This window comes from Myotis yumanensis, unplaced genomic scaffold (genome assembly GCF_028538775.1).
Source record: "Myotis yumanensis isolate MYYU_CA2020_CCGP unplaced genomic scaffold, mMyoYum1.0.hap1 SCAF_2, whole genome shotgun sequence".
NCBI classification, from domain to species: Eukaryota; Metazoa; Chordata; class Mammalia; order Chiroptera; family Vespertilionidae; genus Myotis; species Myotis yumanensis.
In genome coordinates this window covers 107,086,821-107,110,406 of record NW_027223753.1, presented here as the reverse complement: position 1 = coordinate 107,110,406, position 23,586 = coordinate 107,086,821, and the positions used below count along the sequence as shown (strand labels likewise).

The following is a 23,586-nucleotide window of genomic DNA, read 5'->3' as shown; positions in this document are numbered from 1 at the left end:
AACTCCTTATGTTATTTCTCCAATATACAATGAAATACAAAATGTATAAAATGAAAGCAAATGTATAAGCAAATTTATAAGTGATACAGAAAAGAAACTCTATGGTTTGAAATTGGAAATTATATACCCGAAGCTTCAGGCATCACAGTATAATTCACGGATTTTATAAGTAATTTCAATAAAGAAAACTAATTTTTTTACTTGTACATAGTCCCAATCAATATTCAGACTTCACATTTTCAGAGATCTTTATTAATCCACTACCATACTCCTGCTCTCTGTTCTTTGGCTCCAGTGCTTTCAAAAAACATGAAGTCCTAAATAAAAACAAAATACAGAAATAAGTTTTCAGTAATAAAACTGAGGTCAATTCTTGGATGCATAAATGCTAAGGGATATGAAATATGATGAAACAGAATGACATATCTGCTAACCAAGAAAATTGATTATTATAAGTAGATCTGGGAAAAGTTGATAGCTTCAGCTTCCCATTTTAATAGCAATTACATCCTATAATTCTAATCACTTATTAATACCTGTATGGATTTAATTAGTCATCTGATAATTTCTCTCAATTTCACTTTTTCTCATGTCTCCTGTAATGACTCTTTTTGAATCTTTCTTCCTAAACTTTTTATATTCTTTCTCTAATAATATAACTTTTCTTAAGACTGGAATACCATGTACAACTTTTAGATTTATTTCAGGGGAATGAAAGCCATCTTAGAGTTAGAATACCACTTAGAATTGTTTGGCCCAGTTTTATGATTTCTCTTCCAAATTTGTCCACTGTGTCCCCAGCTGGTCTCACTCCATCAATGCCTAACTAGATTCTCTCTTAAAGTCAAATCCTATGGATTTTATCTCTCACATCTATCATTTTCCTTTATCCCTTCAACAGAAATAAGTTAATCCTTATTTGCAATCACTTGCAATTACTCTACTACAATTATACCTCTCTTCAATCCATTTCTCACACAGTCACCAGGATTTATCTTTCTAAAATTTGGATTTATAACTATTTTATTTATACCTAGTTTAAACATAATAAGTTAACTAAAACCATTTCAATGTATTCCCAATGTCTATTAGAAGTTGCACAGTCCTGAATAGTCCTTTAGTAGAAGCCCAATCTATTCCATGGTCATTTACTAACAATCCCACTACCACCCCCAATCTCATGTCCTATCTATCCAAACATCCTGACTGCCTTATTGTCCCTATACCATTACATAAATATCAGATCTTAAAAAAACCAATAAGTCATTAATCATCAATAGCCAGTCAATGTTGAAATTTCTATGAATCCCTGTAAATGTCTTTTTTTTTTTTTTTTAGGCTGGGAGATAAGTGAATAGAGTCAGATTTTCTACCCATTCATTTATCCTAGCCTGTTTCAATGTTCCAAAGTTTAATTAATAGCACAGGGTTTAAATGTCTTTTTATACTGGTTTGTTCGATTCAGTATACAGAGTCTACAAACTGCATTAAGTTGATGTCTTTTAAGTCTCTCTCATTTTATTATCTTTTTATTTTCCTGACATTTATTTGTTGAAGGAAATGGATCTTTTTGCTGTATATTCTCTCATATTTTATTTTTTTCTGAGTGCATCCCCAAATAAACATTTAAGATATTCATTTAGATGTTCCAAACCATGCTTGCAGATTGGAATCACCTGGAAGTGATGTAAACAGTTTGAAGGCTTGGTCCCATCTCCAGAGATTTTGATTCACTATTTGGGTACAGTCTTGATACAGGGAGTTTAAAAAGCTACCCAGGTGTTTCTACTGTTGCTCTCTTCCAGGTGTCCTTGATTTTGACTGCATATTGAATCACTTTAAGAGCTAAACAACAAACTTTCGATTGTGAGCTTCTGATTTAATTGAATGGGGGTATGACTTGGTACTTGGGGGTTTTTGAAATCTCCCTAAGTCAGCGGTTCTCAACCTGTGGGTCGCGACCCCTTCGGCGGTCGAACGACCCTATCACAGGGGTCGCCTAAGACCATCCTGCATATCAGATATTTACATTACAATTCATAACAGTAGCAACATTACAGTTATGAAGTAGCAACGAAAATAATTTTATGATTGGGTCACAACATGAGGAACTGTATTTAAAAGGCTAGAAGGTTGAGAACCACTAAGTGATTTAATGGAAGACAAGTTTAGAATACTGCTCTATCCTGTGTGTGTCAACTGGCAGTTCCATCTGGTGGTTGGATTGGATGCACTTTTATTGCAGTTCGCACTCAAGTAGTAGAACAGTTAATTTAATAAAGAATCAGGATAAAATCTCCTCATTTCACTGGGTTCTATTCCACCTTAGCACATATCTGAGTGCACCTATTTTGATTTTTAAATAGAAGCCCCAAAGATCAGAGCCTCTCCATAACACACAGTCCTTCTATTGCCATGTGAAACTATAGAATTTCCAGAGAAATTAGTCACTTGTGAATCTAGACTATCAGGAGAAAATGGAATTTCAGAGCTAGCATTAAATGGCACCCCCTTTGAATATAATCTATAAATTTAAGCAAGTCATTTAAAAAGGTACACTTTACTGAATCTTTCAGAATGATATTAAATAAATACCCAAGCTTAGCAAGAATATACTTACAATGAGGAAACATGCGCCAAGCATCACAGCTTTCATTTTCACATCAAGGTCTAAAGGGAACTGGATCCCAAAGTTATCAGCGTCTGTAAATGCCTCTCTCACAAAACCAGTCCATTGCTTGGAAATCTTGCCAACCACATTTTCTTCATCAAGAGATTTAATCTAAAAAAAAAAAAATGATGGTCTTAAAGAATTCTAGAAAACTGATAATAAAAACTACTTTCAAATTTGGAATAAAATGAAACAAATGTGTTATTAAGCTTATGTGCAATACATAACTATGAACAGTATATCGCTCATTGGATGTATATAAATTCCTGTATTTATAGATACATGAAAAAAATTGTTTCTTTGCTGTAGAAAACTTATATGAAAGTAGTTTTACTGCCTGGTCAGCGTGGCTCAGTGGTTGAGCATTAACCTATGAACCTAGAGGTCACGGTTCGATTCCCAGTCAGGGCACATGCCTGGGTTGCAGGCTCGATCCCCAGTAGGGGGCATGCAGGAGGCAGCCAATCAATGATTCTCTCTCATCATTGATGTTTCTCTCTCCCTCTCCCTTCCTCTTTAAAATCAATAAAAATATTTAAAAAAAGAAAGATATTTTACTGAAATATTTAACATTTTATATTGTACTAGTATATTAAGACACAGTACTAAATTATTTGAAGTGATCTAAAACAAAATTTAAGCAGGAAAAGATACAAACATTAAATATTTCTTTGATGAAATTTCTAGAAGCCATCAAGAAGGTAGCAAACTAAACACCATGTGACATCTGCTTTAAGACAAGCACAGAGTTTACTAGTACATAGGTTGAGTGATTACATGTGATGGGAAGGACATTACCACTCAATGTCAGTAGACAAACAGGAAGTGCTAAGGTGCTGGGAAAGAGGACTGGCAATTTTTAGTGAAGGAAAGTATCTAATAAGTAACTTAAAGAGATGCCACAGGTCCAGGGTTGGGGTAAGACTGGACAACAGGAGAGTGAGGGAACAACAAAATAGGAAAGGTGTATGAAAAAAAGCTCTGAAGTAATTTTTTTAAATTTTACAATTCTGCCTGAAGAAACTCCAGGACCACTATAAAGAGTTAGACAGTTGCACCTCACCAAGTGGGCATATGGCAGCTGATGGTAGCTACACTCACCATGGTGTGTACACATAGGGTTGTGTCAACTCAGGAAGAGAAAAGTCCTTTTCAAATATACACAAGGTAGCACATGTGCCAGCAAAATCCTTTGAAGCTCCAGCTCAAGTTGGAACTGCTAAATAAATGTGGGGAAACTAAAAACAGTTGACTCATTTTATTCCAGTGTGGGTGCTTAAGTTCTTAACAAGCCTGAAATACGCTTTTAATATGAAAACTGTGACAGCATGGGTTGCTGTTCATCAATATTCATCCACCCCTCCCACTGTAGGTCCAGTATTCTTCTCTGAACATTGATACTTAGGGTTGGCCATGTGACTTGTTTGACCAATGGAATGTTAGTGTATATGACAGTGAGCAGAGACCTTAAACATGGCTAAGCGGTTTGGCCTGGCTTTTGCTCTCCAGTGATCAGCCACCAGAAAATCATGTAGTTCTTGCTAGAGCTCTAGAATGAGCATACTTGGAGCAGGCCCGAAGCCAACTTCAAGCCTAAATCAGTGCCATCTAGCTGAGCCTATGTGTATCCACTGAGACACAATTGACCTGCAGACTCACAAGCATGAGAGCAAATGCCTGTTTTAAGCCACTGATCTTTAGGGGTTTTATGTTATACAACACTGTTCTGGGAAAACAGACTAAGTAAATCTTGTGAACCCTTTAGTGTTTTATCTGCTAATAGCTGTAATCTAAGTATTTGTAGCTTGTAAAGTAATCTTATTTTGTTTTTTAAATTTATTTTTAATTTTGAAAATGAACAATACAGAGGATAACCTATGAGCCACAATAATGCTGCACTAGATTTAACAGATATTAATATTTTCTTTTTTATTTCTATAGTTCAGAATGTGAAAAATGATCTACAGCTGAAAAGTCAACAGGACTAAGTAATTTTTAGCTAAATTCTAGATACTTAAAAAGCAGAAAATCTATATAATGAAATGATTTTAAGTTCTGAAAAAATAAACTGATATTACTATTTAATTTAAATGTTAATTATTAAAAATAATTGATAAAGGTATTCTAGAGATTCTTAGCCATTTATCTATTTGAACATTATCTCAGCACATTCTCTGTCCTCTTTCTGTACTCCTCTTTGGCATGTATGCAAGAGTAGTTTATTCTAGCTTCCCATCCCTTCAAATTTTTTTATCCCTTTAAATTTAAATTATACTCCTTTATTTTCCTAACATAGATTTTCATTTCAGTAATTTATCTTCATCTGTATCTAAGTCCTTTCCAATGAGGTTTTATCAATCTTCATTCTACTACCTGTCTTGTTTTCAAAACTTCCTGTCCTTTAATATTAGTTTCATTCTTCTCCTTATGGTTCTTGTTTTGTCTAATGTTTATTTAAATACTTCTTATATGATCGATTGCAGATTGTTCCATTATATGAAGTTTGTTCTTGGTGAATTAGTTCCTAGAGCATTATGTACTCATGACTTCAACTATCATCTGTGTGTTGAAAACCCCTCAACTTTTCCCTCTACATACCTAAAATCCAATACAACTCAAATACAAATTATTAACTTTTCTTAAATCAACGAGTTCTCCTCCAAGATTCTTAATGTGGCCAATGGCATTATTATTCATTCAGCTTCTTATCTTCAGAGATCAGAATAATCTCCCAATTTTTTTTCATCTTCAACTGACATCAAATCCATGAATCAGTTCCACTTAGTACATTTATTAAATATATCTTGAATTATTTCTTCCTTATGGCATAACTTCTGCTCTTGCTATTTATTACATATACCAAGTTGCCATGCCAATTTATATTCAAACAGAATTCATATTCCATAATGGTTCCTCATATTGATAATTTCTGCATTCCATTTCCCATCAGCTAGCTTTCAGAAATGTTTCAAGGTGCTATTTTCACAATTCACTCAAAGATGTTACTTAATAGCACTATTCTAGATGCACAGAAGTAGAGTTAATTTATTACCTATAATAGATGCTATAAATCATCCATTGAGAAGGGTTGCTAATTCCTTAGCATTAATATCAGAGTTTCAAAATCAAGTCTGTCTTGCTTCACTAGTATTTTCACTTATTTTCAAACAAATAAAATATATGTTAGCCAAACTTCTGTTAATACTCCCTGAAAAAACAATTACCTTTTTACTCCTCTGGATCTTTGATAGGAATGATAACCCCTATGTAAAGAACTATCTTATACATAAATCTATAAAGTCTTTACACATACATAGCATAAATCCCATCCCACAATCTATATCCCTTTTAAAGGATTCATCTTTATATGACCAGGGTCTAACACAGGAATTCAGTATCATGTAACCAGGCAGATAATATAACAGAAAGAATCTGGCTAGTGGAAAACCTAAGAAAGTCATGGGAGACTGGCAGAGTTCCCACGTATTAGTCACAATGGGCAGCACCACTTAGGTTCAGCCTGTTTTCTGCCCCTTTTATAGAAATGTGGGCCCAATTTACCACATTTTCTTCTTTTCCAATAGAACAAGAAAATCAAGATTCAGTTATAAAACCTTCTGACTTTTAATATTTGCAACTAAATAACATGAATTATTAAGGCTAGGCCATCTGTTGGAAAAAAGCTGTGATGAAATTGCTCCATGTAGTAAGTACAAAGATATATTGTGGTTTCTAACAACCAATTTTTTTTCCCCAAAATACATTTTTATTGATTTCACAGAGGAAGGGAGAGGGAGAGAAAGATAGAAACATCAATGATAAGAGAGAATCATTGATCGGCTGCCTCCTGCACCCCCCACACTGGAGATTGAGCCCACAACTTGTTCATGTGCCCTGACTGGAAATCAAACCATGACCTCCTGGTTCATAGGTTGATACTCAACCACTGAGCAAAGCCAACTGGGCTCTAACAATCAAATTTAAAAGATAAAGGAAAGACCACAGAGAAGTATAATTGGGTAGCTCATCTTACACTATCTTTCTGAAAATTCTCTTTGCATAATTGGACTTTTTGTAGGAATTCAAACATGTTAGATCTTCTGAAGAGGGCCAAGAGCATTGGCAGCCTGTGTTTCAGACTAAGCAAGGATCACAGGCTTTTGCAGTCAGATGTAGATGACAAGGTTAACATTCTATTCAAAATGGATAATGTATAGGACTTTTATACAAAACCACATTTAAATATTAGTTGTTTTGCTTATATTTATTTGAGTGCAAGGCTCTGTTTTTTATCTTTAATTTCTTTATTGTTTAAGGTATTACAAATGTGTCCTCATCTCCCCATTAACCCTCAACTTCCCCCCTTCCCCCACACACTCATGCTCTCATCGCCCTGTTGTCCGTGTCCATTGGTTTGGCTTATATGCATGCATACAAGTCCTTTAGTTGATCTCTTCCCCTTACCCCCACCCTCCCCTACTTTCCCTCTGGGGATTGATAGTCTGATCGCTGTTTCTCTGTCTTTGGATCTGTCCCTGTTCATCAGTCTATGTTGTTCTCTATATTCCACAAATGAGTGAGATCATGTGGTATTTATCTTTCTCTGACTGGCTTTTTTTACATAGCATAATGCTCTCCAGTTTCATCCATGCTGTTGCAAATGGCAAGAGTTCCTTCTTTTTTACTGCAGCATAGTATTCCACTGTGTAGATGTACCACAGTTTTCTAATCCACTCATCTGCTGACAGGCACTTAGGCTGTTTCCAAATCTTAGCTATGGTGAATTGAGCTGCTATGAACATAGGGGTGCATATATCCTTTCTGATTGGTGTTTCTGGCTTCTTGGGATATATTCCTAGAAGTGGGATCACTGGGTCAAATGGGAGTTCCATTTTTAGTTTTTTGAGGAAGTTCCATACTGTTCTCCACAGTGGCTGCACCAGTCTGCATTCCCACCAGCAGTGCAGAAGGGTTCCTTTTTCTCCACATCCTCTCCAACATTTGTTGTTTGTTGATTTGTTGATGATAGCCATTCTGGTGGGTGTGAGATGATACCGCATTGTCGTTTTGATTTGCATCTCTCATATAATTAGTGACTTTGAGCATGTTTTCATACGTCTTTCGGCCTTCTGTATGTCCTCTTTTGAAAAGTGTCTATCTGGGTCCATTGCCCATTTTTTTATTGGATTGTTTATCTTCCTATTGTTAAGTTTGCATGAGTTTCCTGTAAATGTTGGAGATTAAACCCTTATCAGTGATATCATTAGCAAATATGTTCTCCCATGCAGTGGGCCTTCTTGTTGTTTTGTTGATGGTTTCCTTTGCTGTTCAATAGCTTTTTATTTTGATGTAGTCCCATTTGTTTATTTTCTCTTTAGTTTCCATTGACCTAGGAGCAGTATCAGAGAAGAAATTCCTTCGGCATATGTTTGCAATTTTGCTGCCTGTGGATTCCTCTAGTATTTTTATGGTTTACCGACTTACATTTAAATCTTTTATCCATTTTGAGGTTATTTTTGTGTATGGTGTGAGTTGGTGGTCTAGTTTCATCTTTTTGCATGTATCTGTCCAATTTTCCCAACACCATTTATTGAAGAGACTGTCTTGACTCCATTGTATGCTCTTGCCTCCTTTGTCAAATATTAATTGGGCATAGTGGTTTGGGTCAATTTCTGGGCTCTCTATTCTATTGCACTGATCTATATGTCTGTTTTGTGCCAGTACCAAGCTGTTTTAAGAACAGTGGCTTTGTAATACAGCTTGATATCTGGTATTGAGATCTCACCTACTTTGTTCTTCTTTCTCAGGATTGCTGCAGCTATTTGAAGTCTTTTTTTTATTCCAGATGAATTTCTGGAACATTCGTTCTAGATCTGTGAAATATGCTGTTGGTAATTTAATGGGGATTGGATTGAATCTATAGATTGCTTTGGGTAGTATGGACATTTTGATGATGTTGATTCTACCAATCCATGAGCACAGTATGATCTTCCATCTATTTATGTCTTCCTCTATCTCTTTTTTCATTGTCCTGTAGTTTTTCACATATAAGTCTTTTACCTCCTAAGTTAAGTTTATTCCTCGGTATCTTAATTTTTTTGGTGTGATGGTAAATGGGATTGCTTTTTTAGTCTCACTTTCTGTAAGTTCACTATTGGTGTAAAGAAATGCCATAGATTTCATGGCATTAATTTTCTATCCTGCTACATTGCCGAATTCATTTATTAATTTTTTGATGGAGTCTTTAGGGTTCTCTATGTACAGTATCATGTCATCTGCAAATAAGAGCAGTTTTACGTCTTCTTTTCCAATTTGCCTTTTATTACTTCTTCTTGTCTGAGTGCAACAGCTAGTACTTCCAGTACTATGTTGAACAGGAGTGGTGAGAGGGGGCATCCCGTCTTGTTCCTGTTCTTAGGGGAAATGGTTTTAGTTTTTGTCCATTGAGTACGATATTGGCTGTGGGTTTGTCATATATGGCTTTTATTATGTAGAGGTATGATCCTTCTATTCCTACCTTGCTGAGAGTTTTTATCAAGAAAGGATGTTGTATTTTGTCAAATGCTTTTTCTGCATCAATTGATATGACTATGTGGTTTTTATCTCTCAAATTGTTTATGTGATATATTACGTTTATTGATTTACGGATGTTGTACCATCCTTGCATCCCTGGGATAAATCCTACTTGGTCATGGTGTATGATCTTTCTGATGTACTGCTGCATCCGATTTGCTAGGATTTTGTTGAGGATTTTGGCATCTATGTTCATGAGTGATATTGGCCTGTAATTCTCTTTCATTGTGCTGTCTTTATCTCGTTTTGGTATTAGGGTGATGCTGGCTTCATAGAATGAGCTTGGAAGTGTTCCTTCCTCTTGAATTTTTTGGACTAGTCTGAGGAGGATAGGTTTTAGTTCTTCCTTGAATGTTTGGTAAAACTCCCCTGTGAAGCCGTCTGGTCCTGGGCTTTTGTTTGCTGGAAGCTTTTTGATTACTACTTCAATTTCTTCCATAGTTATTGGCCTATTGAGATTTTTAGATTTTTCCTGATTAAGTTTTGGAAAGTTGTATTTTTCTAGCAATTTGTCCATTTCCTCCAGGTTGTCTAGTTTGTTGGAGTAGAGTTGTTCATAGTATTTTTTAACTGTCCTTTGTATTTCTGTGGGATCTGTTGTTATTTCTCCTCTTTCATTTCTGATTTTGTTTATTTGGGTCCTTTCTTTTTGTTTCTTAGTGAGCCAGGCTAGAGGTTCATTAATCTTGTTTATCCTTTCAAAGAACCAGCTCTTGGTTTTGTTGATCTTTTGTATTGTTTTTTTGGTCTCTATGTCATTTATCTCCACTCTGATCTTTATTATTTCCTTCCTTCTGCTTACACTGGGCTTTTCTTGTTGCTCTCTTTCTAACTCTTTCAGTTATACGGTTAGGTAATTTATCATCATTGTTTTTGTTTTTGTTGTTTTTTTTAAAAAATATATATTTTATTGATTTTTTTACAGAGAGGAAGGGAGAGAGATAGAGAGTTAGAAACATCGATGAGAGAGAAACATCGATCAGCTGCCTCCTGCACATCTCCTACTGGGGATGTGCCCGCAACCCAGGTACATGCCATTGACCGGAATCGAACCTGGGACCTTTCAGTCCGCAGGCTGACTCTCTATCCACTGAGCCAAACCGGTTTCGGCGATTGTTTTTGTTTTTTACAGTAGGCTTGTAGAGCTATGAACTTCCCTCTCAAGACTGCTTTCGCTGTGTCCCATAGGTTTTGGATTGTTGTGTTTTCATTGCCATTTATTGCCATGATGTTTTTTATTTCTTCTTTGATCTCTCTGATAACCCAGTCATTGTTTAATAGCATGCTATTTAGTCTCCATGTGTTTGATTTTTTTTGGATTGTTTTTATTGTAGCTGATTTCCAGTTTTATGCCATTGTGATCTGAGACGATGCTTGATATGATTTCTATCTTCTTGAATTTGAAGAGACTTTGTCTGTGACCCAATATATGGTCTATCTTTGAAAATGACCCATATGCACTTGAGAAGAATGTATATTCTGTGGCTTTGGTGTGAAATGTTCTGAACATGTGAATTAATTCCATCTGATTTAGTGAGTCATTTAGGATTGATGTTTCTTTGCTGATTTTTTTTGTTTAGAGGGTTTGTCCAATGGTGATAGTGGGGGGTTAAAGTCCCCTATTATGATTATTGCTGTCAATCTCTCCCTTGATCCCCTCCATAAGTTTTCTTATTATGTGGGTACTCCTATATTGGGTGCGTATATGTTTACCAGAGTTATTTCTTCTTGTTGGATTGTTCCCTTTAGTATTATGAAGTGGCCTTCCTTATCTCTTTTTATGTCCTTCACTTTAAGATCTAACTTGTCAGATATAAGTGTAGAGGGCCGCCTGGGAGGCATCTAGGCATTTTCTTATAATTATTGTCAGCTGAGCTCAGAGGGTAGGCAGAGCCACGCCCTGGGAACATGCTTCCCCAATAAGGCTGGACATGTTAATCAGGCAGGGGCGGAACTAGATATGTAAATCTAGGTCTTTAAAATAAACCTGCTGTGTGGCTCAGCCGCTTTTGCCGCCTCTCCATCAGAGAGGATGGCGCCCACCTGGCCCCAGCTTAAAATCTATTTCTGCATCTTGGTCTTTCTTTAATTTCTTAATCCCCAGCTCCTCCACTCAAGAACCTGTCGTTTTCCCGTGCGGGTCGCGAGAAACAGAAACAGCCACCACATTTTGGCGCCTGAACATTGATTGAGTAAGGAGGCAAGAGAATAAAGCGAGGGGGTCACTCCTAGAAGTGTGCACACGACAGATTGAAGGTAAGGAGTGTATTGTGTGAATTGAATCAACCGGGTGTAAAATATGGGTAATTCAGAGTCTCGGGAAAGAGATCTCTACTCTCAAATACTTATAAGTATGCTTTAAACTATGCTCTGTTAATTGTAGTCATATTCTTGATTTCTTTCTTAAGCTTTGTTGATGAAACCTGGGAAAAGGTTAGAAAGCAGTTGTGTGACCAATACTCAGCAAAAAGTCCAGAGAAAATTCCTATTTTAATTGGTGATGGCCTTGATTCAGCACAGGAGAGTTTAAAAATGTCTAAGTGGGGTGCAGCCACGGCCTTACAGCCTGGAGTGGAAGGGTGCGAGTCTCTAAGAATACCATCTGCACCTCCTCTGCCTCCACGTGTAAACTACTTGTAACCAAGTAGAAAAGGATTAAAGGAATTTCTCAGTAACTGCCAATGATTCTTTATCTTAAAAAATCTTTTCTTTCCTTGAAAAAATAAAAATAAATAAAAATTGAAAAATAAATAAAATAAAAAGAGTAAATGCCAGACCATTAATTAATCTTCCCCCTATGAAACAAGGAGGTGGGGGAAGCCCACGTGGCCATCCAATATGGACGCCACTCCCCATAAAGCCACTTCTTCGCCTCATCTTCGCCATCTTTATCCTTTTTCCAGCTAATGACTTAAAGCTTTTACAAATTCTTAAATGTATCCGGGATTTCTGTGCACATGTAAAGAGAAAAGGCCAGTTTAAAAACGAGTGCGCATAGTTTTGACCTGAACTTGACCTTCTGCTGTGTACAGAACAAAATCCCGAGACTGTTTTGGCCTTAAAAATGGCGGAGATGAACCTTAGAAAGAAATACAGGCTGGTTTCCCAAGGCGATTTAAAGCAGCTCTTTTGAAATTTCCCGCCCTGAGGCAAGTACCACCAGGAAGTTGATAGTGAAGTTTACATGTGAATAGCTATGGATTCAATTTTTGACTTCCCCAGCAGGAAAATTGTGACCATTTTGAAATTTAGCAGCCATCTTTAGGAAAGTTAATTTGCATTTGAATGGCTACATCTTTTGCTAGTCAACCTTCCCAGAAAAGGTCAAGCAGCCAAAAGGTGGCTCCTTTGAAATCAGCTTTCCGCCAGTAGTCATTTTTTAATACAAGTTTGCTTCTCAGTTTCCCCGGGCTTAGAGAAAACATGGTTTAAAGTTAATTATTAGATTTTAAAATTTATTCTTAAAAATATAAAAATGTAGTTAATCAAAGAACTGCTAATATTTGACTTGTAAGCTCTGAAAGTTTAAAGTGCAAATTGAATCGGGAGAAATTAATTAAATATCTAAAGTATAACTTGTTTTTTAAAAATAAAATGTGTTTTCTCTTAAATAATTAGAAATTCAAAATATGTTACTTATTGGTCTGATTTAAAAAATAGGATTAATTTTATGAACTCAACTGAAAATTTTTTAATACAAAAACCAGTTTAAATTTGATTGATATTCTTTAAGATAATTATAAAAGGTATAAACAGCTAATGAGATTTCTGTTTGTCTACAATATAATGTTGGTCATCTATCTTTTAGGGATTTTGGTTTGCTCTGTCAGAGAACCGTGTAGACAGCCACCATTTTGGGCTCCGTGACTTGGCAGCCACCACGTCAGCCACATGGCCTGCCGCTCCCCTGGGAGCCGCCATCTTGAACCACAAAGGCCCCTCTCTCTGATTTAGTCAATCACAGGAGTGTCTGCTCACTGAGGCAGGCTGGGATTTCAGGGGTGGAGTTTTAAGGCGAAGTTTTACTACAGAAATTCGATGGGGCAGAAAGTGTGCTTGCCTCGGATTTATTTAATACTATTTTTAAGAAGATATTTTTAATGCTTAATAAAGTTTGCAATCACGGTCTTAATATAATTTAAGTGATATGATAGACCAATGTTTTAAGCAGTTGGCTTTATAAGGGCCGACAATAAAGCTCATATTCCTTTATATGGCTAAGTTATTTTTCTAATCTCTTAAATCTAGAAAACCCTACTTTCCTTAAACTAAGGACAATTAAAGGTTATATGTTCCCTCCCTAAACAAAAGTTAAATAGCTTATGTCAAAGTATTTAAAAGGGACTATAGCAGTAATCCAATTTCTGTGATCCCAACCGAAATTTTAAAACCAGTTTAAATTTAATTGATATCTCCTAATAATAATAAAAAATATATAATTTTTAAATCATATATGTATATATATATATATTTCATGGTCTTTTAAAGTTGGATTTCAAAACTATAACCAAGGAATGACTTTAAGAAATTTCACAGGCCCTGAAATGTTTTCAAAAGTTTATTCTCTCTTTTTAAAGGATTTTTTAATTTAACCAAATTTAATATACTTGAAATCACATGGAAAGCTTTATCAAATAAAAATTAATAAATATATATTTTAAGTTTTTGCCTCTGAGAAAGGGCAAAACAAGTTATTTTGTTTAATATTTCTTAAAATACAGCAGTGGAATTTTAAGATGTAATTTGAAATAACAAAAGCTCCTTGCTACTGCATTTCTAAAATTAGGCTGCAGGTGGGGCAGCATTTGCCCCTTGTGAATAAGAAGTATACTAAATACTAGATTTACGTGCTTTGCCTTTTTAAAAAAAATTCTTACTTAAATTACTATCCTTGTAAGCAATTGAATCCTAGTAAAAGGCACATTTTCCCTTTACCTGGGAGGGACAGCACGGCTATCCCAAGGTTAGAGGGCTCCAGTTAATGTGTCAACTCAGTGTTCTGGATACCTAAAATTGTAATCTAGATAAAGTGCCTAAGTTTAACCCAGGTCACCCAAGGGTTCTAGACCCAAAACTGTAATTTAGATAACATGCCTAAGTTTAACCTGGGTTACCCAAGGACTCTAGATAATGTGTTTACCCAAAACTGTAATTTAGATAGCATACTGTCTCTGCTTCTGTAAATTTCTTTTTTTTCTTGAAAATTAGATTCCTCATTCCAAACCTTGAGTTTAAAATTAAGTTGTCATGACCTAGAGCAAAGAATATTCTTACATGGTATTATCCTACAAGTTTCATTAATAATTTTGATGCTTTAAAACAGTATATTGTGCATTTATCACAAACAAACTTACAAATTAATTCTTAATGTTTGGCAGCAATTTAATATTTAAGGACATAAAAGAATTTACTCCCCCCTGGGAAGGCACTTAAGCATTCTGTGTTGACCTCTCTTGATCTTTTTTGCCAAGAGGATTCCAATTGTCTATAGCTGTTATCTGAGCTCTCTGTTCAAACTGAGATCATGAAAAGCTGGTACCATAGATCTGTCTCTTGCCCAATGGCGTAAGCTGGGCCCTCTCTGGAGAAGAAACCTGGGTTCCCTATGATCAATGCCGGGGCCCGCCAGCAGGCAAGGGGGGATCCAAAGGCAATTGCTGGGCATGGAGGCCAGAGGGACATAGGTTAACAAGGAGACAGAACTGAACCTCACATCACCCTACTTGGCCCAGAGAGTACGGCTGGTAGTCAAAGATGGGTAAGACCCCACAGGGTGGGGCGACCTAAGACAGGCACAGTCGGGGGGCCAGTAGGAGAAAACTTGGGGTTCAACAGAGGTGGGGCACAGTTCCTCACCCCCCCAATGGTGCAGGGGCTTGAACACTCGCCCCTTCTGAGGAAGGTCTCCTGTCCCCATGGCTGCTTCTTGCTTCCCATGCCCAGCCCAGATCAGGAACCAAATAACAAAAGAGATTTGGTTCAGCTGAAATCAGAATCCAGATAAACGGAGGCTTGGCTAACAGACCCTAAATTTAAATCTAGCCTAACAGGAATGCTTAAGCCTCCTCAAGGACGTAAAGTGATCCTTTCAATTAATATTCACAGTGAAAATTAAGATTATTGTTAAAATATTAAATTTGACAGTAAAATAGTTGTCAAGTTTTCAAATTAAATTTGGCTAACTTGAAATAAGTAATTATTCAAAAAGTATTAACCAAAATTTTCATTTCGTGGTAAAATTGCTTAACATGCTATGAACCTAAAGCAGTCATATTTTTGTGCAAAAAGTTGGAATTTAAAATTATCTAGACTGCATTGTAAATTTTCCAAAAAATCCTCCTAATAATTAAATAAAAAAGGGGGGATAGTGGAAAAATACCATGTAAAGAAAAATATCCTATAACTAAATTACATTTAGATAAAATTTTTTATTTAATGCTAACAGTGAGACACCCAGAAAAAACACATGATGTCAGGGAAAGCCAGGAGAAGATCATTTTAAAGAAAAGACCCCAAGTAAGGTTTTCCTTTTAACCTTTGGTCGAGAATATGTTTGTATACTTTCAGAGAACAGCTTCAAGACCATGTGGATTCCTGCAACAACAGATCCCAACTGACCAGATTGCTCCAGCCACAAAGACAGGAGAGACAGTTCAAAGATGGAGATGGTGAAGACGCCTTGTCATGATAGCAGTCAGCACCTGTGCATTGCTGCAGGTTGCCCAGGACCAAGAGCAAGGAAGAAGGAGCAATGCAGCCAATTCGGGTGCCAGAGCATTACATCCGTCACCACAATGGACTCAGACAAGCTCCTGTGTCCATTCACTCTAAAGGACTAAGTACTGCCCTAATGTCAGCAAAGGGGAAGGAGAAGAAAACTGAAAGACCCAAGGGACTGTTGTGCCAATAAGGAGTCATCTGAAGAAGTTAATGACTGAAATACAACAGATTGTGGAAAAGCAAGAAGTTGAAGCTACTTCTTCAACCATGTTCCTGCTCATGCTAGCATCTGTTAGCTGCCAGTCTTCTGCAAAGTCTTGCACAGCCAAGTCCAAGGACTCTGAGTAAATATACACCAGCAGCAAAACAGACTTTTTATTCATTTAGTAGCAAAAATGTTAATATGTCCATAGTTCTGATTTCTTATATTGTTATTTTGCATTGGAATTGTTTTGTTATTATTTAATAGCCAGTTTTGTTCTTAATGTTCAAATTTTGAAAATGATAACATGTATGTAGTTTAGTTTTTGCATTTGCATTGTTTACAATTGTTTTAATTCTAGAGCCCTACTATTAATGTTTAAAAGTTTACTTTTATTATAGTAGCTTAAAAAACAAAAACGGGGGAGATGTAGAGGGCCGCCTGGGAGGCATCTAGGCATTTTCTTATAATTATTGTCAGCTGAGCTCAGAGGGTAGGCAGAGCCACGCCCTGGGAACATGCTTCCCCAGTAAGGCTGGACATGTTAATCAGGCAGGGGCGGAACTAGATATGTAAATCTAGACCTTTAAAATAAACCTGCTGTGTGGCTCAGCCGCTTTGCCGCCTCTCCATCAGAGAGGATGGCGCCCACCTGGCCCCAGCTTAAAATCTATTTCTGCATCTTGGTCTTTCTTTAATTTCTTAATCCCCAGCTCCTCCACTCAAGAACCTGTCGTTTTCCCGTGCGGGTCACGGGAAACAGAAACAGCCCACCACAATAAGTATTGCTACCCCAGCTTTATTTTCATTTCCATTCGCCTGAAAAACCTTTTTTCCATTCTTTCACCATCAGGCTGTGTGCATGTTTTTTTCTGAGCTAGGTTTCCTGTAGACAGCAGATATATGGGTCATGGTTTCTTATCCACTCAGTTACCTTAAGTCTTTTGATTGGGGCATTTATTCCATTTACATTTAAAGTTATTATTGATAGATACTTGTTTGTCGCCATTTTTATTCTTTACCCCGTGTTCTTTCTTTGATTCCTATTTTTTTCTTTTTACAGCAGACCCTTTAGCATTTCTTGCATTGCTGGTTTGGTGGTAATAAACTCCTGTAGTCCTTTTTTGTCTGTGAAGCTCCTGATTTCACCCTCAGTTTTGATTGATAGCCTTGATGGGTACAGTATTCTTGGATTCAGACCCTTCCATTGCATGACTTTGTATATTTCATTCCATTCCCTTCTTGCCTGATGTGTTTTTGTTGAGAAATCCGTCGCTAGTCTGATGGGGGATCCTTTGTAAGTAACTTTCTGTCTCTCTCTGGCCGCTTTTAAGATTCTTGCTTTGTTGTTGGTGTTTGTCATTGTAATTATGATGTGCCTTGGCGTCAGTCTTTTGGCGTTCATTTTGTTTTGTACTCTGTGAGCTTCTTGGATTTGTGTGTTTTTTTCTTCCCTATATCAGGGAAGTTTTCTGTCATTATTTTTTCAAATAGGTTTTCTATTCCTTGCTCAGTTTCCTCTTCTTCTGGCACCCCAATTATGCAGATGTTGTTTCATTTCGTGCTGTCCCAAGGTTCTCTTAGGCTCTCCTCCTGCTTTTTAATTTTCTTTCTAGAAGCTGCTCTCCTTGGGTATTTTTTCCTACCTTGTCTTCTAGCTCACTGATGCGGTCCTCTGCTTCTTCTAATCAACTGTTGATGCTTTCTATTGAGTTCTTTATAGCAGTGATGTCATTTTTCATTTCTTCTTGGTTCTTCTTCATTTCCTCTTGGTTCTTACACATATTGTTGAATTTGTCTTCCATTCTTTTCATCCACCTTATGACCATTTCTCTGAATTCTTTCTCTGACAGGTTGCTTGCCTCCATTGCCTCCATTTTGTTTACTTTCCTTTTCTGGTGATGGCTGTTTTTCTTTCATATGCGGGCTGTTTCTTTTTCTCCCCATGATCTCTCTTCTCCAGGTGTTTGGTTATGTAGTTCTCTCTCTGCTGCATTGATTTAAAGGCACAAAATACAACACAACAAGGCACAATGCATATGGCACTGAAATGTATTCATAATACTAATAACCCCAAATAAAGGTGACCACCAGATCAAGGAGAATTAGGGGATTAAGAGCAAGAAGAGAAAAAGAGAAAAAGAAAAAAAAGGAGTGCAAAAATGAAATTGGGAGAAGGAAAAAAAAAGTAAGAGAGAAAAGAAAAAGAATGAAATAGAAGAGGGGAAGAAACTATTTGTATGGGGAGAAAACTCCAATAGAACAGCCACTAATCCCAACAAATTCCAGCAACAGATCCCTGGAGATGAATGCAAACTACAAACAACAACTAATATCAAGCGAGGTGAGGGAAAACAGAAGCAAAAAAATAACCAGAAAAATAAACAACAGAAAAATGAAAAGAAAAAGCAAAACTATCTCACAAACAAGCATAAAAAAAACTCCAATATACTCAACAATCAAGCAAACAACAACAAAACGACAGAGAGAAAAATAACTTTGGATAGTGAAGAAAGAGAAGAGAGAGGTGTATATGGATTTAAAGCAAGAGATTGGTAATTAGATATATAAGTAGGGTGAAATTTTAACAGGGGGTAAAAATAAGGAATAGGAAAAATCTAAAGCAGGGATAGGGTAAGAGAAACAGGACAACAAAAGGGGAAAAGTGAGGAAGAGAGTTTTGGGATAAAGGTAAAGTTGAGGTAGATGCTAAAGGATGCTAAAGGAAAGATGAAAATAGAATGTAGAACACTAATCCCAAAATATTCACCTTAACAAGACATGACCCAAAGGGAACAAAGCATGAATGTACTCATGGCACCGATAACCCCAATATAAGCAACCACCTGAGAAAAGATAATTAAGGGAGAGAAAAGAGAGCACAAATGATATCTAAGAGAGAGAAAAAAAGATAGGAGAGAAAAGAAAAAGGAGAATATATATTTATGGAGAAAACACCACAGAGCCAATAGATAAACCAAACAAATACAAACACCAAACACTTAGTAAAGAGGGTGAGGCAAGGCTCTGCATTTTTTTTCCATTTAGCATAATCAACACTGAAGCTCAATGAGATTAATGACTTCCTTTCTGACCAAAGTTAAATATACAAGCAGTGTCTCCCTCTTGAGCTATTAGGATACACATATTTATTTAATATATTTGTAACATCCTCACAACTTATATTATTATTATATTAGGAAAGAAAAACCTATAAACATGATTAAATCTCTTACCTCAAAATCAACATCTGCACAACAGCCGCACACAAGACATGGACCAATAATTTTGAGTACATCCTCTCTCCTCTCATTTTGAATGGTTAACTTTGGCAGGCATGGGTGCCAATTTTGAATAACATAACCCACTGGTACACCAGGAGGAGCATAAATTTCTATCTACAAAAGCAAAAGAACATGTAAATTGTAATAATAATAATGATGTCTAATAATGGCTCTTATTTATTGAATATATTCTAAGTGTCAGACACTCTTCTAAGCACCACTTGATTTACAACAAGTTGGTACTATTATTCCTATTCATGGAGGAAGTAAATGAAGAACAGAGAGTTAACTAACTTTATCAGATTCCCTAGCTGCAAAGTAGATGAGATGAGTCACACACTCAGACAGGCTGCATGCATAGACTCCACTCTTCAGCACTGCTCTCCAGACCTGTACATTTAAAAATTTCCATACTTATGAAACACTAGAGGCCTGCTGCACAAAATTCTTGCATGGGGGGAGGGGGGGTCCTTCAGCCCAGCCTGCACCCTCTTGCAATCTGAGACTGCTGGCTCCTGCTCGCCCAATTGGGTCTAAACCGGCAGTTGGACACCCCTCTCGCAATCCAGGACTGTTGGCTCCTGCTCGCCTGCCTGCATGATCGCCCCTAAACACTCGCCTGCCTGCCTGATCACCCCTAACCACTCTCCTGCCTACTTGCTTGCCCCTAACCTCTCATCTGCCTGCCTGCTCGCCCCTAACCACTTGCCTGCCTGCCTGATTTCCCTGGTCTCTGGTCATTCCACCATTTTGGTCACTGGGCTTTTATTATATAGGATGTTGAAATTATTAAGGTACTTTTTTCTCAAACTCCTATAAAAACAGTGGCTTAGATGTATGAATAGAATATTGATTGCTGGTGCAATTTTCAAATCTGAGTAGCAATGGCTCTATAATGGAAAGGAACTGGGGCCTAAAATCTTGGCTCTGCTATTAGCGGGGTGACCTAGGGCGAGCATGTCAAATTCTCGGCCCATGAGCTACATATTGTCCACAACAAATATTTTTGCAGCCTGGCCAATATAATGGTATGTAAGAAACATTTTAATAAAAATTGCATAACTTAATTTTTACATAATTATTAATAACTAGAGGCCTGGTGCATGAAAATTCATGTACTGGAGGGGGATTCCCTCAGCCCAGCCTGTCCTCTCTCACAGTCTGGGAGCCCTCAGGGGCGGGAGGCGACCCAGGGATCAGGGGAAGGCGATGCCCCCATCACACCTCTGCTGCTGCCACTGCCAGCAGTGCAAGCCTCGGCTGGCCCTGGTTACCTGAGCCTCGGGCAGCCCTGGGAGGCTGGGCAGCCAACATCCAAGGCTTGACTGCACCTTGGGCGTCGGCTGGGCAGCCAACATCCGAGGCTTACCTGTGCCTTGGGCTGGCCCTGGGCAGCTAGGGGTTGAAGGGATTGGGAGACTCCGGAGGTAGGCATGTGGAGAGGCTGGACCCGCTTGGGGGCGGGCCCAGCCATGCTGCATGCCTGCCACACTGGCGGAGCTGAGGGGACTGGGCACCACCATCTTGTGGCTGTGGGTGCCGCCATCTTTGAGGGCATGATGGTCAATTAGTATATTCACTCTCTATTAGATAGGATGAACTACAACATTCGCTAATGACTAATTACTATAATTGTATTGCATTCATTTCCTTTATGTGCCGTACACACAGGCACACCATCTCTCTCCACTAATACTAGCAGCGAATATTTTAGCAGCTGATTGCCACGTCATTAGTCTTGTACTGACTTGTTTGGTGTGCGCAACAGGAAATATTTTGCTTTTGGAGAACAAGAAAAATAGGTTTATTTTTGTTATGCTTATTAATTTGTGCAGTATTCAGTGTCTGGTAAGTTAATGCTCAAGAAAAAATATTAATTTTTATTAAAATGTTCTATTATTTTATGTTAACAAGTACTCATTTATTTCAGCCCTTTGTATTCAGCATGTCTCTATTGAAATAAACCAATATTTCTATGAAAATTGAGGCTTTTGTTTTTTTGCAACCCACATAAACTTAAACCTTGTTTATTTGGCCCATGTTAGTCTTTGAGTTTGACATGCTTGACTTAGGGAGTTCCTTAGCATGCTCATGTGTAAGTGACATTGTCATAAACTATTTTCTAAGGTCAATAGTATAATGTTTGTCAATGTGCTCTTTACATTCAGAGCATATTCCACCAAACTCTCAGTTTTTCCTCAGATATTCCTATGGAAAGATACCATTATATCTAACCTAAATGACAAAACACAACATAATTCAGTAGGAATAGCTTCAGTTATCTTTTGAAAATAAATGCAGTCTTAGACTTCAAATATCTATGTGCCTGTAACTCGGTCTGTGACCTGGTCTCACAGCTACTTGTCTGGAATGACAGCTGTGACAAGTAGCTGTGGAGATAGAGGCAAAGACCAACTTTCCTGTATGCTCTCTGTTCCCTGAGATCCATGTTCTGTACCAGTTAGCTGACAAGTAATATGAAATAGACACTTGGTCTTTATAGAATTGAAGGCACCCACACCTAGCATATACCTATTACAGGTGCACAAATATATTAATTTTTTTTAATGGGGAACTTAAGAACACAGGAGTTGGCATTTCTCAAAGGTGGTATCTCCTAGGTTTCTTCCATAATAGGTTGGGAAAAATTGTGAGATGGACATATCTGTTCTTTTCTTCCTTCTTCTGTACACTTGATCCTGGAATTGTATCCTAGGATATTCTCTGCAGTGCCCTCCTCTGGCTTTAGCCAGACCTCTCATGGTCATTTAAAGTAAGGGACTTTACCAACATGCCTTATTTTCTCAACTCTCCCCAAAGTCTGACGCTGACCAGAAGCTCATTCCCATGAGATGAACTTCTCAGGGCCAGGGGGCTAACTGCTCACTATTTTTCACCTGCCACCCTTCTTCTCCCAATTACTCTCAAGCATAAAACAATAGTTCATGGACCAAATTTTAGAAAATCTTATTTGATTACACAGTTTCAATGAAAGGGTGATAATTCTTGTTGAACTACTTTACATATTACTCGGTTAAATGCTCACTGACCTCCTGAAGGCAGCAGGGGCAACAACAGCTGGTACATCTTAGTGGTCTCTCCAGAGTTATGACCTCTCGGCCCATAAGATCAAGAATCCTCATGGTAAAAGACCTATTAGCCCCACAGCAATTTCGGGTACAGCAATCAGTATCTTCCACGGCAAAGTAAATCCTCTGTCCAAGGCTGTTCTTAATTTCATATTTGTTATTTGTTTCAAAACCTATTAAGACTAAAAACATAAAAGGGAGTCATTATGACCATTATGATAAAAGAATATAGGATTGAATCTATCCTAAGATACTATAATATCTAGTTATACAATTTTTAGATGATACTTCATGTCACATTGGGAGAAAGCAAAGGAAAGGTGTTTGGAGATGATTCCAACGAAGGAAAAACAACAAAGGAAGAGAATTAGGAGAGAGTATGAAAGTATACAAAATTAAGAGTCCTGTGTGAGATATGGAAAAAAACACCCATATTCTCCTAATTCCATAGAATCGTGTTGAAAAGGGAGACTTAAGAACTCATACTATTTGCTCACCTTAAAATGTCTTTCCAGCTCCTAAGCAATCCATACAAATAGTTAATAATTACTAAATTTGGAACTTTATGTTTTATGATTAATATATGCTAGTATACACTTTAAAATATATATATATATGTGTATATATATATATGTTATAAATCTAAAAACTATGAATGGAGTACTGTACTAATGAATGGAGTACTGTACTATATAGGGTCTTTTGGGAGGATCTATAATCTCAAAAATAAATTCCCTAAAATAAAACATGAAAAAAAAATTCAGAATACAAATTATCCAACAACAAAGAGCTCCTTTCCAGGAGTTTAAACTTAGTTTAAACAAACTAACAATAATGAGAACATTATAAATACCTACTAATGTATGTTGTATGTAATCTGAATATAATAGATAATAATTTTATTGTAATTGAATCTATCACCGACTAGTGAAATTAATATTATAATTTCTATTAGTGGTAAAAAACTTTGCAGAGAGGTGAAGAGTTTTCATTAAAGTCTATATCTAGGAAAAAAGACACTATGGTTCATGAATCTTCCTGGCACGA

The 23,586-nt window shown here is 37.1% G+C and overlaps 1 protein-coding gene and 1 non-coding gene across 3 annotated transcripts in view; both read right to left on the bottom strand.

Annotated features, from left to right (window-relative positions):
• Positions 1-230: 230 nt before the first annotated feature.
• LOC139003727 (phospholipid scramblase 1-like) overlaps positions 231-23,586 on the bottom strand; it is a 38,506-nt gene continuing 15,150 nt past the window's right edge. For both annotated transcript variants that reach the window (XM_070405933.1, XM_070405934.1), the window contains 4 exons: positions 22,501-22,721; positions 19,403-19,564; positions 2,621-2,782; positions 231-317 (listed from right to left, as the gene is read on the bottom strand). In XM_070405933.1, coding sequence (XP_070262034.1) covers positions 261-317; positions 2,621-2,782; positions 19,403-19,564; positions 22,501-22,721 — 602 coding nt within the window. In that variant the 3' untranslated portion in view covers positions 231-260. The remainder of the gene's footprint in view (positions 318-2,620; positions 2,783-19,402; positions 19,565-22,500; positions 22,722-23,586) is intronic.
• LOC139004672 (small nucleolar RNA SNORA36 family) lies at positions 1,331-1,467 on the bottom strand. The gene has a single exon (XR_011470521.1). It is a non-coding gene; the product is annotated as a small nucleolar RNA SNORA36 family (small nucleolar RNA).